The sequence below is a fragment of the Myxocyprinus asiaticus genome, chromosome 6 (assembly GCF_019703515.2).
Source record: "Myxocyprinus asiaticus isolate MX2 ecotype Aquarium Trade chromosome 6, UBuf_Myxa_2, whole genome shotgun sequence".
Lineage (NCBI taxonomy): Eukaryota > Metazoa > Chordata > Actinopteri > Cypriniformes > Catostomidae > Myxocyprinus > Myxocyprinus asiaticus.
The window spans coordinates 19,685,911-19,704,648 of record NC_059349.1 but is presented as its reverse complement, the minus strand read 5'-3'; the positions used below and the strand labels follow the sequence as shown (position 1 = coordinate 19,704,648).

The window sequence follows — 18,738 nt, the reverse complement described above, 5'->3', positions numbered from 1 at the left end:
AGAGGTGATGCCAGAAAAAGAAATCATATAGTTGGTGCCTTAATGTGTCCCTTTTGCAAAATCCTGATTTCCAACAAATGTTAAAGACTGAAATCAATGTTTATATGGAGACCAACTGGTCCTCGGTATCCTCTGTGGGCATGGCTTGGGAGGCACTTAAGGCAGTTCTTAGGGGTCGGATCATACAGTATGCCTCATTCATCAAAAAATCCAATACACGAGAACTTGTAGAGTTGGAAGAGAATATTAAAAGTGCAGAGGCAGAGCTGAAGTGCCGTATGTCATCTGATGGCCTCAGAGAATTGACCCAATTGAAATACAGATATAATACTATTTAGTCACGGAAAGTGGAGTTTTGGTCATTCAGGGCAAGACAGTTATACTCTGAGTCGGGTGACAAAGCAGGGAAGCTTTTGGCTAGATATATAAAGCAGAGAGAGTCTCTTTCTATCATTCCCTCAGAGAAATCTGCTGGTTGTGAAATTTTTACTTCAGCCATTGATATTAATAATGCCTTTAAAGAGTTCTATATTGATCTTTATAGTTCCACGTCTTCGTCTACTGATGAAGATATTAGAAACTTTGTGGAACCATTAGAACTTCCTAAACTGACGATTGAGCAAAAAAACTCTCTTGATTCTGAGATAACCTTGGAGGAGCTTGATGAGGTAATTAAGTCCCTACCTACTGGCAAGGCTCCAGGGCCAGATGGTTTTGCCACTGAATTTTTTAGATCTTATGCTACAGAACTGGCTCCACTTTTTTTAGAAGTTTATACTGAATCATTAAAGAATGGAAAGCTTCCGCCAACCATGTCACAAGCCCAGATCAGTCTGATTCTTAAGAAAGACAAAGATCCAAGTGAGTGTAAAAGTTACTGTCCAATCTCCCTGATCCAACTAGATGTAAAAATATTGTCAAAAATTCTGGCTAATCGATTAAGTAAAGTTATGACATCTCTTATACATATAGATCAGGTGGGGTTTATTCGGGGCCGTAGCTCTTCTGATAACATCAGGCGTCTCATCAATATTATGTGGTCAGTGGCGAATGATCAGTCTCCAGTCGCTGCCATCTCTCTTGACGCCGAAAAGGCGTTTGATATGGTAGAATGTGATTATCATTTTAAGGTTTTGGAAATTTATGGGTTCAGAAATACTTTTATTGGATGGATTAAGTTACTTTATAGACACCCTGTAGCAGCGGTACAACAAATGGATTAATTTCAGATTATTTTACTTTGGATAGGGGAACTCGGCAGGGCTGCCCTCTTTCCCCTTTATTGTTCTGTCTTGCCCTGGAACCATTAGCAGCCGCGATAAGAAAGGAGGATGATTTTCCAGGGGTGGTGGCGGGAGGTGTGGCGCATAAACTTCTGCTTTACGCAGATGATATTTTATTATTTGTCTCTGAACCTTGCCTCCACAGAATTATTAATTCCTTTTCCAAGTTCTCAGGATACAAAGTTAATTGGTCTAAATCCGAAGCTTTGGCTCTGACAGAGTACTCTCCAGTAACGGCTTTCCAGCCGGGCGCCTTCCAATGGCCCAAAGAGGGCATTAAGTATTTGGGGATTTTATTCCCAGCAAATTTGTCTGATTTAGTTAGTGTCAATTTTGACCCTTTAATAAAAAGATTTTTGAGCGATGTGGGCAGGTGGGATTCATTACATTTATCTATGATTGGGAGGTTAATGTTATTAAAATGAATTGTATTCCAAAATGTAACTACCTGCTACAGTCCCTGCCTGTAGATGTCCCCCCTCTCTTATTTCAAGCAATTTGATAGCATAGCGAAGTCCTTCATTTGGAATGGAAAGCGTCCCAGATTGCATTTTAATAAGTTACATAGGCCGATTGACAAAGGTGGGCTAGGCCTACCCAAGATTTAGTTTTATTACTATGCGTTCAGTCTCAGACATTTGGCTCATTGGCCGCTTCCACCTGAAAGAGCCCCTCCCTGGTTTGTTATTGAACAGGCAGTTCTTGCCCCTATTTCGCCGTTACAAAGCATCTCTATCAAACTAATTGGAAAAGTTAAGTGACACCCCGTTATTTCGCATTTACACTCTGTATGGACTAAAGTGTCCAGATTGTTTAAATTGGACACTTATTTAAATGTTGCCTCGAGCATATGGCAGAACCCAAGATTGTGTATTGGCAAGTCCCCTTTCTGCTGGCCAGAGTGGATTGTGAAGGGGGTTGCTACACTCGGTGACCTATATGAAAGTGGTGTGTTGAGATCGTTTGAAAACTTTTGTCCAACATTTTGGGATCCCCAGACCTCAGTTTTATAGGTATTTACAATTGCGCCACCTGCTTTGTACTATTTTTGGGAGTAGCACACACCCCCCCTGAGGAGGCAGATGCTTTGGGAGAGGTGATTGCGGCTTTTGGAAAAGGTCATGAGGCATCAGTGTACTACTCCCTGTTAATTCAGAGTATGGGGGATGGAGCTTTAACTTCTATTAAGAAATTATGGGAGAAAGATTTGAATTTGGTATTGGAGGATGGAGTGTGGACTAAGATTCTGAAAAATGTCAAGTCTGCATCTAGAGATGCAAGGGTTCGCCTTATGCGGTTTAAGATTTTACAAAGACTTTATTGGACCCCCTCTAGATTATACAGGCTTGGTCTTAAAGACACACCCACATGCTGGCGATGCCAATCAGAAGTTGGAGACATAGCCCATGTTTTTTGGGGATGCGTTAAGATCCAAGATTTTTGGTTAAAGATTCAGAATTATTTACGTGACATTCTGGACACTCAAATTTTACTTTGCCCCAGACTTTGCATTTTGGGCGATGGGGAAGTTATAAATTCGGGTGACAAATATATAAAAAATTGGGTTCTGACTAGCGTGATGATCGTAGACAAATTATTTTAAGGGGATGGAAGTCAGACGGAGTTCCACCATTTCCAGAGTGGTGTGCGGAGATGGGGAGGGTGGCGGCTTATGAGAGGATGATAGATGGAAGGCTGGGGCGGGAGGACTTATTTTTCAGGAAGTGGGGTAGGTATTTGGCAGTTTTGGAGGACTCTAGGGGAAGGGATGAGGAGGGAGATGTTTAGTTTAAGTATGTGTGTATATATATATATATATATATATATATATATTTATTTTTTTGGGGGGGGGTTGGTGTTTGGGGAGGGATGTTAATGAGTGTTAAATGTTGATTCGGTGTGTATATGTTGTGTTTTTCTCTGTTGTGCTTTCTTTTTGAATCAATAAAAAATGTTAATTACAAAAAAAAATAAAAATAATGATTGGAATATCTGGCTTAAATACAACAGAATTTGTGACATTAACAAGCCTGTAATCTGGTATTACACACTTGAATTAAAAATATGGACAATCACTTCACATTGTGTAATTTTAAGTTCTGAAACGCGGAGCTCAACATAATTTCCCACACTCACTCACTCTGCTCAAATCATAATCAAAAAATGCTTGTTTCTCTTTCACATGGGTAAATAAACTCGACAGCATAAAAAGCTTGAGAAAAACATGCATCAGTCCAAATGCAACAACCAGCGTTATCTGAAGCTTTAAAGCCCATATCTTACAGTGCATCCAGAAAGTATTCACAGCGCTTCACTTTTTCTACATTTTGTTATGTTACAGCCTTATTCTAAAATGGATTAAATTCATTATTTTCCTCAACATTCTACAAACAATACCCCATAATGACAACGTGAAAGAAGTTTGTTTGAAATCTTTGAAAATTTATTAAAAATAAAAAATGAAAAAAATCACATGTACATAAGTATTCACAGCCTTTGCTCAATACTTTGTTGAAGCACCTTTGGCACCAACTACAGCCTCAAGTCTTTTTGAGTATGATGCTACAAGCTTGGCACACCTATGTTTGGATGGCAGTTTCTCCCATTTTTCTTTGCAGGACCTCTCAAGCTCCATCAGGTTGGATGGGGAGTGTCAGTGCACAGCCATTTTCAGATCTCTCCAGAGATATTCAATCGGGTTCCAATCTGGTCTCTGGCTGGGCCACTCAAGGACATTCACAGAGTTGTCCCATAGCCACTCCTTTGTTATCTTGGCTGTGTGCTTAGGGTCGTTGTCCTGTTGGAAGATGAACCTTCGCCCCAGTTTGAGGTCCAGAGCGCTCTGGAGCAGGTTTTCATCAAAGATGTCTCTGTACATTGCTGCATTCATCTTTCCCTCGATCCTGAGTAGTCTCCCAGTTCCTGCTGCTGAAAAACATCCCCACAGCATGATGCTGCCACCATGTTTCACTGTAGGGATGATATTGGCCAGGTGATGAGCGGTGTCTGGTTTCCTCCAGACATGACGCTTGCCATTCAGGCCAAAGAGTTCAATCTTTGTTTCTCATGGTCTGAGAGCCCTTCAGGTGCCTTTTGGCAAACTCCAGGCGGGCTGTCATGTGCCTTTTACTGAGGAGTGGCTTCCGTCTGGCCACTCTACCATACAGGCCTGATTGGTGGAGTGCTGCAGAGATGGTTGTTCTTCTGGAAGTTTCTCCTCTCTCCACAGAGAAACGCTGGAGCTGTGTCAGAGTGACCATCGGGTTCTTGGTCACCTCCCTGACTAAGGCCCTTCTCCCCCGTTCGCTCAGTTTGGCCGGGTGGCCAGCTCTAGGAAAAGTCCTGGTGGTTCCAAACTTCTTCCATTTATGGATGATGGAGGCCACTGTGCTCATTGGGACCTTCAATGCTGCAGACATTTTTCTGTAACCTTCCCCAGATCTGTGCCTCGATACAATCCTGTCTCGGAGGTCAACAGACAATTCCTTGGACTTCATGGCTTGGTTTGTGCTCTGACATGCACTGTTAACTGTGGGACCTTATACAGACAGGTGTGTGCCTTTCCAAATCATGTCCAATCAACTGAATTTACCACAGGTGGACTCCAGTCAAGTTGTAGAAACATCTCAAGGATGATCAGTGGAAACAGGATGCACCTGAGCTCAATTTTAAGTGTCATGGCAAAGGCTGTGAATACTTATGTACATTTTATTTTTTCATTTTTTATTTTTAATAAATTTGCAAAGATTTCAAACAAACTTCTTTCACGTTGTCATTATGGGGTATTGTTTGTAGAATTTTGAGGAAAATAATGAATTTAATCTATTTTGGAATAAGGCTGTAACATAACATAATGTGGAAAAAGTGAAGCGCTGTGAATACTTTCTGGATGCACTGTACATTTTCTGTCGTCTTCTCTTGACCAACATCCACTTCAGAAATGGAAACTTTTAGAAACAGCTATATTTAAAGGGCAGATATGCGGGCAGTTCGCATGGGATACATATTACATGGGGTTAATTTTACAGGCCGTTTTTGACTAGGTAAAACACTGTAATATTTACCAGCGTGGAAATGTGCAGTCCGGAAAAGTCCTGACAAATTACTGACATAACCGATTCGCAAAGAATAAAAATTACTGGAAGCTCTGGTAATTATTATATTACCCCATGTCCTCATATAAACTAATCCCATCTGAATAGGGCTTACCTAGAAGTCATGAGTGGTGGGACCATCCACACATTTGACGACAAGGAATGGGTACAAAATTTCATTTTTTTGTTTTTGTGTGAGCGTCTGCTTCATAAGAACACGCCGTAAAAGCCAAGGGCAATCGGATATACATATTTAGATGCAGGTCATAAGTCCAGACATCAGATATGTATCTGATTTAAAACCACATTTGGAAGTGTCTCAGATCGGAAGCGAAAAAATAGTGCAACAGTATCCAATCTGTGTCAGATGTGAGTAAAAAATCAGATTTTTTGTGACAGTGTAAACACTGCCTACATAGGCAGCTGTCCTTTATGGCAGCATCCTTACTGAAATGGAGCCTCATAAGAGAGCGATTTGGAACGCTCTGCAAAGGCAGCAACTGCACGCATCATTAAAATAGCGTTCCTCACCACACGCAGTGCACAGGAGAATCGACTCGCAAATTATTTTAATACAGGTGACATGAGAGGGATGATGGGATACTCTAATGAGCATAAATACGCATAACACACACATTTTGGGTAAAATGGTCAGTTTTCTGTCATATAAAAAAAACATATATATATATACACTATATTGCCAAAAGTATTCGCTCACCCATCCAAATAATTGAATTCAGGTGTTCCAATCACTTCCATGGCCACAGGTGTATAAAATGAAGCACCTAGGCATGCAGACTGCTTCTACAAACATTTGTGAAAGAATGGGCCGCTCTCAGGAGCTCAGTGAATTCCAGCGTGGTACTGTGATAGGATGCCACCTGTGCAACAAGTCCAGTCGTGAAGTTTCCTCGCTACTAAATATTCCACAGTCAACTGTCAGTGGTATTATAACAAAGTGGAAGCGATTGGGAATGACAGCAACTCAGCCACGAAGTGGTAGGCCATGTAAAATGACAGTGCGGGGTCAGCGGATGCTGAGGCGCATAGTGCGCAGAGGTCGCCAACTTTCTGCAGAGTCAATCGCTACAGACCTCCAAAGTTCACGTGGCCTTCAGATTAGCTCAAGAACAGTGCGTAGAGAGCTTCATGGAATGGGTTTCCATGGCCGAGCAGCTGCATCCAAGCCATACATCACCAAGTGCAGTGCAAAGCGTCGGATGCAGTGGTGTAAAGCACGCCGCCACTGGACTCCAGAGCAGTGGAGACGCGTTCTCTGGAGTGACGAATCACGCTTCTCCATCTGGCAATCTGATGGACGAGTCTGGGTTTGGCAGTTGCCAGGAGAACGGTACTTGTCTGACTGCATTGTGCCAACTGTGAAGTTTGGTGGAGGGGGATTATGGTGTGGGGTTGTTTTTCAGGAGCTGGGCTTGGCCCCTTAGTTCCAGTGAAAGGAACTCTGAATGCTTCAGCATACCAAGAGATTTTGGACAATTCCATGCTCCCAACTTTGTGGGAACAGTTTGGGGATGGCCCCTTCCTGTTCCAACATGACTGCGCACCAGTGCACAAAGCAAGGTCCATAAAGACATGGATGAGCGAGTTTGGTGTGGAAGAACTTGACTGGCCTGCACAGAGTCCTGACCTCAACCCGATAGAGCACCTTTGGGATGAATTAGAGCGAAGACTGCGAGCCAGGCCTTCTCGTCCAACATCAGTGTCTGACCTCACAAATGCGCTTCTGGAAGAATGGTCAAAAATTCCCATAAACACACTCTTAAACCTTGTGGAAAGCCTTCCCAGAAGAGTTGAAGCTGTTATAGCTGCAAAGGGTGGGCCAATCAGAATTGAGTATTGCAGACAGTTTTGTAATAAATAAATCGGAGTGACTAGTTGCACTAGGTTTAAATAACACCTGACACATAGTGTGGCTATTTGCACTCCAGTAGTCTGGTGAAAACACAGACTGCTGCAGTGGGATGTAACAACTGTGTGGATCTGCTTTTTTTATGCGGACGGCCCGAGTTCGATTCCGCCTTTTGTAGTACTTTTTCACAAACTGTTTCCTGTCTCCACCCTTAATATTACCTTTAATACTACTTATAGTAATAAATATTTATATAAAGGTTGATTTCCTTGCAGTGATTTGATCACGGTGAAGGTCGGGTAGTTGAAAGAAAGGTTTGATCCGGGTAAAATTAACTAAGGTTTTAATTAAGTAATATTGTAGTAACCATGTTTTTTGGCAGAAGCTATAGTTTTAATGCAAATAACCATGGTGTTACTACAGTAATATGGTGTTAATATAGTAACCACGTTAATTTTTTTGGTTACTATTATTTTACTACAAAATACCAGGGTGATAAAGGTTAGGTTAGGTCTGTGGAACTCTAAATAAACACAATAAACATGCTGCAGTGATGCCCCTATACATTATGATAGTATTTAATTAGGGGTGCAAATAGTATCTGCCAATATTTGCACTCAGTACAAATAGCCTCTGCCTAAATATATGTCCCTAATCCTAAAAGGATCAATAATAGCTAGTGCTTTGCAAGAATCTGCTTTTCAAAAAAAGTATTTTTGCTCAAATTTGTTTTCCATTGCACAACGAACAGGAATTGTAAATGAGACCCCTGCTGGTACTGTAGGATGTGCAGATATATAGAAGAAGAAAAAAATGTTTGTGCCTTTTAACAGTGTTTTAAATTGATAGATTTTGAAAATAGAAGATGGCCTCTTCGCTCAAGATGTGTTCTGCTTACATCACCTGCAATGCATCTTTTAAATCCATTTTTCCCCGCACAATGTAACAAAGTTTTTAGAAAAGCCTTTTAAAACGGTTGTCATTTAAGAAAAATTATGGTGTTGTTTTTTTTTTTATGCAAATCTAGGGTACCAGAAAAGTATTTTGACCCCTTCAGTGTTATTAGCGTATCTTTAAGCAATCTATTTCAGTGCCTTTGTGTGAGGTGTTAGGGTGTGACATATTGCAGGTCTGTGTGTGGTAGGTGTATGTTTACATTTCATCTTTGAAGCGCCTGAATTCTCAGACACTCACCTCACCCTAATCTCTCATTGTTGAGCATCAGAGAAGGCATGTCCATCTACACCACACACACATACAATAAGCAAAGCGTTCGACAGTTTAGATTTCATTGACGCTTTGAGCACATCTGTCTGTGTGGTGCACTTCATCATTCCCCTGGCTTCAATCCACTCTGGTGTTTAAAGACTCTGAGCTGTCATGGCGGCAAAATACAACACTGTCCCATTGGGCCAACCACTTCATCAAAATGAAGGCTTCGGCAAATAAGTGTCTTGTGGCTTTAATTTTGACTGGTGAAAAGTCATTTAGTGTAGGACAATGTGTCTTGATGTTACACGGAACACGGACGTTTTTTCATGGTAGCTATCTGAAGTTTGCAAATTTTTTTCTTTTATATTACAAATCCCATGGTCATGAAAAACCTGGAAATATTACGGAATTTTAAAATTGTGATTTCCAGACATTAACTCGTGGGTATTTCAAAGCTGAAAGTAAATTTTTTTAGTTATGCTCTGCATGAGGGCTCAAAGTTGAATTCTACATTAAGCCACATTTAAATCTCAGGATTTTTTTTTTGAAAAGAATTCCAATTGCTGGTAAAAATTCCAACCTGGTCTCATAGAATGAGCATAACTATAACTATATATTTGCAAACGGACTCTTACATGCTACGTTCCACATTTTGTCACAGTTTCCTGTTGAAGTAAACACTAGAGGCGCTACAACAGCTGTGTGTTTTATTCACATTAACACAAATCACAACTACAACAGCTGATTGTGACTTTACAAACACTTTTTTTTCCCCCACACTATTACTCGCATACTGCTATTTTATGATATCGAAACACTTTTACTATAATGTATAATTTGAAAAATGATCTATTTTAACACTTGCATTACAGACTCACCTATATTTGCACACTTAATCCAGTGTGATTAGCCTTGCCAGTAGCTCACCTAGTGTTGGATATTTGACTCTGAAGATTGCGGTTCGAGACCAGTCAAACACGAAAGCTGACACGTGAGACGAAATTGTCAGAAGTGACACGAGATGACATGGTTGCTTCAGAAAATGTGCTTATGGAGGGAATGTGCTTACACAAAATGTCTTATTTTGTTTTTGGATACTATTGTATAGGTTTAGGTGTTGGTTAATGTTAATGATGCCTGTTTTGCATCTACGTCATTTCATGAGATCACAATTGGTTAGGTTTTAGGGAAGTATGTTTTACTCATTAAAACCACTATCTAATATTCACATTAAAAACCTTGTCAGTTTATGACACCATTTCGCTTGCTTTTGGCACCCCCCACTGGACATATCACTGGGAAACTGCAGCCAAACGTGAAATAATGCATGTCATTTTGTTTTTACAAAAATGTTGCCACAGGCTGTGATTTTCTAGTGATTCCAAATTGCTGCCCCAGGAATCTCTTTAATGGATTTACAAATTTTATCCAAGTAATCGTACATGACTGGAAAGTCTTGGAATTTCATTGGCCAAAAGGTGTGGGAACTCTTGGAGAATCTTCAGAAAAGATGAAAAGTAGTTCTTGAGTCTGATTGAATTGTACTCTGTTATTCAGACTCGTCATTTAACAAGGTGGTCCAGCCAACATTTGTTCGTTCTCACCCACCTCCTTCCAATCTTTGGTCTGTCTCTGCTGGCCTCTTAGATTCAGACCTGTCTCCTTCTCACCTGTTTATTTGAACTGTTCTCATTGTGTACTGCAGAAAATTAATGATGCTGCTCAATTTTGATGTTAAGGGCATGTCAGCTGCCCCCATCCATTCAAAGGAATTCTGAATATTTCAGTATTTTTACAACCTCCTGTTGCATTTTATGCAGGAATGCAAAGGAGTAAAGTTGTATACTGCATTTAAAAAATACCTTTACATACTTCTGCTATTTTATATATATATACACACACACACACACACAGGGTAACGGAGTAACGGAATACATGTAACAGGATTACGTATTTAAAATACAAAATATAAGTAACTGTATTCCACTACAGATACAATTTAATAATTGGTAATTAGAATACAGTTACATTCAAAAAGTATTTTGATTACTGAAGAGATTACTTTGCATTTTATTGTCATTTGTTTCATTTAATATTTAGTCCTTTCAGATGGAAAACATTTATACATATAAATGATGCGATCCAAAGTGCATTTGAACAGCGGTGAAACACTTTCTTATGATGTGTTACATTCATACGAGCAGACAGAGAAGTAAGTTTGAAGTAAGTTTGGAGCAGAAGAAATAGAAATAAACCTTGTGTAAATTGTCAGCTTTATGCTAAGCTAAAATGCTATTTCTAGCCATTTTACATGCACGTTACCAGGCACGATCATATTTTTTTATCAAGAAAATTCACGTTGGATCATAATTTCTTTTTTTCTAATAAGACCTTTGATATTAGGCCAAAAATCATATTCTTGATAATTTTTTTTATTGTTTTCCTGTAAAAATATCTAAAAATCCTTAAAACAACATCAGTTTGATTTGTCTTGTTTTAGAAACAACAGATTTAGGTTTTTCAGAGAATGTATTTTTAACATGTGTATTTTGTCTTACTGTACTGGCAGAGTTTTTATAGTCAAAACAAGTGAAAAAATCTACCAGTGCTGAAGAAGTAATCCAAAGTATTTAGAATACGTTACTGTCCTTGAATAATCTAATGAAATACGTTACAAATTACATTTTACAGCATGTATTCTGTCATCTGTAGTGGAATACATTTCAAAAGTAACCCTCCCAACCCTGTATATATACAGTACTGTGCAAAAGTTTTAGGCACTTGTGAAAAATGTTGCATAGTGAGGATGTCTTCAAAAAATAATGCCATAAATAGTTTTCATTTATCAATTAATGTCATACAAAGTCCAGTAAACATAAAAAAAGCTAAATCAATATTCGGTGTGACCACCTTTGCCTTCAAAACAGCCCCAATTCTCCTAGGTACACCTGGACACAGTTTTTCTTGGTTGTTGGCAGATAGGATGTTCCAAGCTTCTTGGAGAATTTGCCACAGTTCTTCTATATATTTAGGCTGTCTCAATTGCTTCTGTCTCTTCCTTTAATCCCAGACTGACTCAATATTCAGTGGGGGGCTCTGTGGGGACCATGCCATCTGTTGCAGGGCTCCCTGTTCTTCTATTCTATTCTGTTTGCAAAAGAAATGTTTGGGAGTCTAACATTTCTATTTCCTATTAACACACTAAAGCTGAAGATGTAAATAACCATCTTAAGACAAATGCTTTTGAAGCATCTTATGTGCCTAAGACTTTTACACAGTACTGTATATGTGTGGGTGTGTATATATATATATATATTTTTTTTTTTTACAAAAACGGGGTAAAGGGGTCTGGCTTCAAATTCAAATGGATCTATTGATCATGTCTGATGACATTACATCAACCATTACAAGAAAAGTTTGTAACAACCAGTTTGTCCATGCAGCAAATTGTTGTATTCAAATTGTTTGAATATTTTACTTAACACCATCAAAACTGAACAAAGTTTTGTGTAGTAATCCATCACATCCCTCTCTAGAAGTAATCCATCATGTTGCACACTAAATAAAAACTATTTGTCTCAGAATTATATTGCTGCGCTATATTGCTGTCAGTTTCAACGTTTATAGTCCTGTCCAGTTAAATTAATGCCTCCTTTTTCTCTCCTCCCTAACTGTGTCCACAGGCCTCCAGAGTTGGTGTACAAGTATGGAAACCTCAGTGATGGAGCCTGCAAACCTGGATATGCTGCTGCCAAAATGATTGCTATCTATCCAAAGTATGAACTGCTTTTTTATGTATAAAGTAAATAAGATTTGCATATGGGGCCATTGCTGCTTACGTGAATTGGCACAATGCTAGTTGTGGTTGCGTTGACATTTCATATTCCACAAAGGATGGATAATTGAAGATGGCAAATGGGATGGAAGTTTGGGTGGAAAAAGACAAAGGCCTTGGTAGAATGCTGTGTTTTGCCTTCTTCAAACCTGTTTTTGATCTGGCAGGCTTTATTTCACACTCTGTCGTCCAGAGAATTAAGTGAAAACTTTATGAAAGGAAGAAAGCTTTGCAAGAGATTTACTGGTTTAACCCTGATTTACCAGCCACATCCTCAAGTTTCTCATGTGTTTGATTCAGAGTTTTGCTTATCCCTGGTTTCCACTTTGCGCCTTTCACCAATCGAGAGACACTATGTCATTCCTCAGCTACGAAGCCCCTTAGGCCAGTCTCATAATATCTCTGACTTATATCTTTGACTCTGTCTTTGTTAATTTGTGATCTACCACAACAAACAACCAATTCCTCATGTTTTTGAGCTACACAATGCGCCTGTTGTAACTTTTTTATGGAAGTGGACAGTAGTTCTGTTTTTGCAGTCAAAGGGAAAAGACCTGTCAAGTGGTGCCACTGTGGTAATGAGTCAAATTTTTCGGTTCGACTAAATCCTCAAGAGTGGTCAGCAACACTCAGTGATGTCACTGAACACTCAGCGACCCTCGATGATGTCACACGCCTTTGATGGATGTTTCCATTTTTGACGGCATCCATATTCCATTGTTCCTTCAACTTTAGGGTAATTCTCCTGGTGGAGAACAGCCATTGTTAGCATAAGGCTTTATTCCACTTCAGCATGCCCAACAAGTGAGGAACATTCTGAATTACAGTTTGGTTTGTTCATGGATACTTCTCTCATCGCCATAAGATTGTTTAGAAATAGCTTTTCCACCAATCAAGCAAGATTATTTTGGAAAAGACTTTAGCGACTATCATACAATAGCAAAAACAATATTTAGTCAAAGTCACAATGGCTGTCCTGGATTGATTTAAACAAATACTGTCAAAACAAAAATATTAATTTCAGAAGAGAGAATAAAGAAATCTTACCACAAGAATGATAAGTTCTGGTCATGAAAATTGTAGGCTGCTGCAGATTTTGCATGTCCTTTAGAGTCAGCATAAGCACCAAGAGATTTACAAAACAGAGCAATGACTAAATTGATGCCCTAGACATTTTAACAGTCCCCCCTGTTAAAAGCATATGTGTTAACAGTGTCTACAATGTGCCTTCAATTAACACAAGTGACAGATCCAGGTTCTGTTGTTACATTTTGAGGGCAAAAGGCATGGCTGCCAAAATCATTACAGCACAAATATTTGAGCTGTTCTATTACAAGCTAAATTATTTATAACGATGTTCAGGATATATTGATTCAGTTTAGATATTTCCAGAACCATGGTGAATTGTCAAAACATTCCTGTAAGTTTTGGATGTATTAAACAGAGATAAGTATTTAGACAAGTAATGTTCAATTTGGAAATTGAATTGAAATCAAATAGTTGTACAAGGTTTTTGTTTGTTTGTTTTTTGCGTTTTGCCTCTTTCTTAAAAGGATAGTTTACCCAAAAATGAAAATTCTCTCATCATTTACTCACCCTCATGCCATCCCAGATGTGTATGACTTTCGTCTGCTTAACACAAATGAAAAAAAAAGTGTTTGGGTAGGGACAAGCTCACTAGGATGTGCAACATATTGGCACTTGGGCAATTCCTTATCTCTCCCTCGCAATTCTATTTTATTATGGGATCCCCGAATATACAGCACAGTATAGCAAATCACTTGAAGCGAAGTGATCCCAGCCCTCTATTAGTTCAGTCTATGACTTACCCCTGGAATCCACTTTATTTTCAACACCTCCACTCCTTTCCCAGAACTGTTTGTATTGGACTCTAAAATCAAATGTTGTGAGTGAACTTGAGCGGGCGGTTATGAAAATACAGCCCTCAGTGAGAGATAGCTGTGAGGAAATGAGCACAATGTGCACAGGCCTCCTGTTCAGGACACCTTTTACGACAAGCAGACCCCTGTCTGTCTTTGGTCCCGAAGCTCTTGCACCCAGTTATTTATAACGCAAGTTAGCCCGCACCCCACAAGTTAATTAATCACAGTTTGTGTTGGCAAGGTCTTGCTTCATCTGCTTTTATCAGGTGATATAAGGAGAGGGTCTGATGTGACAGTTTTTCCTATTTTCTTGACACTGTCAGACATCCCCTGTCCTTAAGCAATAAGTACATGAAATAGACACACTTTTATCAAAGTTGGTTAGACAGTTGCCAATAGCGAGCCCATTCATTTCCTCACATCAATTTCCTGCCACTGGTCTTTGACATTTTCTTCAATTTACTTTTTTCTTTTCAGTTGTCCTCACTTTCCCCATGTATTTGCCATTTTTGTGGATTGGAGTGATTTAAAAGCAAATGGAGTCCTCAGTTAGAGAAAAGGCTGTCTTGTTAAACCACTCCCTTTAATGGGACTTATGAAGGTTGCAAACTTGTGCTGCTATGTTGAGGAAAGGGGTTCTGCTGCTTTTCTTCCCAAAAGCAGGACCTGTGTTTTAAATGACCCGTACATTCTCTGTACTGACCCATGATTAGTCTTTTAAGTTTTCTTAAGGGGACCTGATTGTTTTTTCAGCCACTTGACAAGCTCTCCTTGTTAGTCGCCCACCAACCAATCTATTGCAATTTGCTAACTTAAAACTAAAAGACTTAAGAAGGGGAATAAAACCCTGAAAAAATTGCAAGTTCCCCATGTTTGTAAATGAATAATAACCCTGCTGAGTTGGGAGGGCCATAAAAACAGACATCCATTGTGTGGTCACACTTACAGAAGCAGCAGAGAGGCAGTATTCACTGCATGTTTGTGGGAAATGCTTCTGCTGTCTGAGATTTATTGGGTTCTTATTAAATTAAACCATTAAATGAAAGGAAAACACCTGAAAGGGATCTTATATTGAAAAATATAACTATTGGGACCTGTTAAAGGGATAGTTCACCCAAAAATGAAAATTCTGTCATCATTTACTCACCCTCATATTGTTCCAAACCTGTATGACTTTCATTCTTCCATGAAACACAAGAGGAGATGATCGGCTGAATGTTAGTCTCAGTCACCATTCACTTTCATTGTATGGAAAAAAGATGCAATGAGAGAGAATGGTAGTGAAAGTCATACGGTTTCAAAAAACTTGAAGGCAAGGAAATGATGACAGAACTTTCAGGTCCCTTTAACTGACCCTTTAATGTTCCATTTCCTGGAAATTTCCAATTTGTATTGCTTTAATTGTTGTAGCAATGCCCTTTTAGTAGCAGGCGGAGTACATAAGAAATGACAGTGAGGATCTGCGGGTCAAAGGCACAAGCATTCATTCTTGTGCTTGTGCCTCCAGAAGCTTCACATCTAGCCATAAGAGGGGTGTTTCCTGGGAAATGGTCTCCGGGTAGAGTATCCCCTGAGTCTGCCTGTGAAAGGGTGAACAGGGGCCTGGGTTTGTGATTGATTGGTGCTGGTTCAGCCATGCTGTCTTAAATTTAAACCATAGAGCAAAGCAGAGATGAGGTGAGATGTCTCACAGACAAAATCTCCTTTTGACTCACAAGGCTCTTAATGTCCAGGACAGGAATTTGTTGTCAATTTATATGTTGTTAGGGCACCAAAAAAAATAAATAAAATAAAATAAAAAATATATATATATATATATATATATATATATATATATATATATTTATAATGCATTACCAATATGATATGATGTATATAATATTTATTATGTATTTTATGATATTTATTGTGTTTATTTTTTTTGCAGGTTTAGTAAGCCAGCTTCCATGTTTCTGGACCGAAACTTTAAGCGGCTTGCAAAAGTTAGCAACTATTTACCTCCATTTGGATTCAAAACGCAAGGTCAGTATGCTTAACCATTTTCTAATATTATTATTCTCAGTGTTTTGTTCTGTTGAAATGTGAAGGACATTTGTGAGAGAAAATATTCTAAGCATGGTTAACAACAATGTTCTCCATTGGCTTAAAGGAAATGTCACTGATGGAGCATCCTGTAGATAATACAGGAGTATAAAAGGGTGGCAAGTATCCAATCAAGTGCCCCCTTCTGTACACTTAGAGTTTTATGGGGGTGACAACCGTATTCTACATCAAAAATTCGCTCCTGAAAAATTGAGATCATCTGTTATGTAACTTCTGAAAGGCAGTACTAAATATATATTTGTACATTCTAAAAGGGGTGTGTAAAATTATGCACTCAACTGTGAATTTTTCGAGTTATGCTTGGGTTATATCTCTATAAAACTATTTTTAAAAATCCTTGTCAAGTAATCCCAAACAACTGAAAAAGCCATGGATAAGTAATTTAAATTGATAGGACAAAAGATGTGGGAACCCTGGCAGCAGTTTAAGTATCATAAACGAAACAAAGTCAGTGTCGACGCAGATTGATCACATCGTAAATTCAGTATCAGTAGATTGAAAGTTTTGCTGCTGACATTGGTCTAAGTATACTGAAATTCGAAGCACTGCCACCAGTGGCCAGAGCTGGAAGTGTTATTAAACGGATGAGTACTTGTGAGCTGAAATGTCCACAGAGTTTTGCCAAATGCCAGTTGTTTTTTATTGTCATTAATTTAATACAATCAACAGGAATGCAGATTTTGTTAATTCTACACCCTAACCCAAACCCCAACCCTAAACCTAACCGTCAGTGGAGTAAAAATGTAATTTTATAGAGAAAATGCAATCTCAGAGTCGGTCTCACCCTTATTTACGTGAACGCAATTACTCTAAGGTTGATTGCTCAATGCGCTATCAGTAGTCCTAGAGGGAAATGTGTTCACTCTCGAACTGATTAAAAAATTTACAAAAAATTGGCTGAAAATATTACATCTCTTGTCACCTGTATTACTTTGGTCAAAAAGTAATTTAGGGGATTCTTTTGAACATTTAAATCCTGCTGTGTACGTGGCTAAATGTTATGTACAGTTTAGCAGTAATGTAGCAAGATAAGAAATTTTTTTCTGATACTTCAATACCTGTTTAAAACATTTTATGTTTGCTTCAGTGATGTGGGAGATTTATTCTATTCAGCCAAGAACAGTAACTTTATTCTTCACGTGCTGTGTAAATATATAAAAAAGAATGGGACCTTTTTGGAAAGACGGTAGGCTGTGTCTAGATAAGGCAATGATTTCTTGAAACCAATTGCTGTTAAATGTAATCCACCATTGTCCGCTTGAAGTCTTTTTTTCCAACTATCTGAAAAGATGATTACATCTTAGATTTCACCACATTGTCAAATGTTCCAGCACATAAGGGTACGCTGAATGTAACCTTTGTGTTCGGTTAAGGGCTGCCTTGTCCACACACATGAAAACTTTCAAAAGAGTAGGTCCCATGTTTATATTACACCTGGTTTCTGTTTTCTGCACGGATCGTGAGTGTGGCGTGTCTTTGCTTTTAACTTTATTCATTTGGATAGGTGATACGTGTGGTTCTTGAATAGAGCCTGACAAAGGTTCTTGAGTCACGGATAAGAAAAGCATAAAAATAGATGTCTTCTTTTTTCACTACCAATTTTGATACAAGTAATCCCTGTGGCCACCTACGACTTTGTGATTTCTCTCCTTGATTACGTCCCCCTCAGTAAAAAACATTAAATCAAAGCATTGCAGATGTCAACCATAGGGTAATCCCAACATCCTTTAAGGACAGGAGAATTAAGGCCATTACGGCTGTTTTGACAGTAGGTTTGGCCTTTAAGTGTCTAACAGTATTAAGTAGCTTATTAAATATCTCCAGTGACACGGGATGAAGTTTCACTTTCAACTACTTGACTCATTGGTAGAGTCCTTAAGAGCTACTCGTCAGGCACTAATACTCACTCTGAATTTTGTTGTTTAAGTAGTTTAAGTGTACGGGTCATTTAAGTGTTTGATTACTTTTTAAACAAAATTGCTTCTCGACAAACATTAAGTGAAGGAAATGTGTCATTACCTGACACGCAATAAATAATGCTCTCAAAAGTCATGCTCCAGAAATTTCTGTGATAGCAGCCTCTAGCACATTAGCCTTTCATGTTCTCAGTGTTTTTATCGCACCAAACCGTTTCCACTATATTTTTAGAGCCATATTTCCCTTGCCAAAACAGTATATGTTGAAGGTGAGTGGCTCGTTTGTTTAAACTGCCAAGAGTGATACACGTATGAAATGTTTACCCATTATCTTAGAACAGTTAGAACCTATTGCTCTTCTCATTTTGTTGAGAAACCTGCTCTTAATATTTTTGACTTTTCGTCCCTCCCTTATTCCAGTGTGGTCTCCTCTGTTTATGCAGTCAGTAGTGATGCTTGATGCAAGCTGTCAGCGCTTTGTCCAAACAATGACGGCGGCTCCCTTATGCTTTTTGATCATTAAGGTTACAGTTTAGGGTTAA

General features: G+C 38.9%; 1 protein-coding gene across 3 annotated transcripts in view; it reads left to right on the top strand.

Annotated features, from left to right (window-relative positions):
- The window catches only part of LOC127442441 (CMP-N-acetylneuraminate-beta-1,4-galactoside alpha-2,3-sialyltransferase-like), a 109,694-nt gene that overhangs the window by 50,114 nt on the left and 40,842 nt on the right, over positions 1-18,738 (top strand). For all 3 annotated transcript variants that reach the window (XM_051700493.1, XM_051700492.1, XM_051700491.1), the window contains 2 exons: positions 12,143-12,235; positions 16,105-16,199. In XM_051700493.1, the coding sequence (XP_051556453.1) occupies positions 12,143-12,235; positions 16,105-16,199 (188 nt within the window). The remainder of the gene's footprint in view (positions 1-12,142; positions 12,236-16,104; positions 16,200-18,738) is intronic.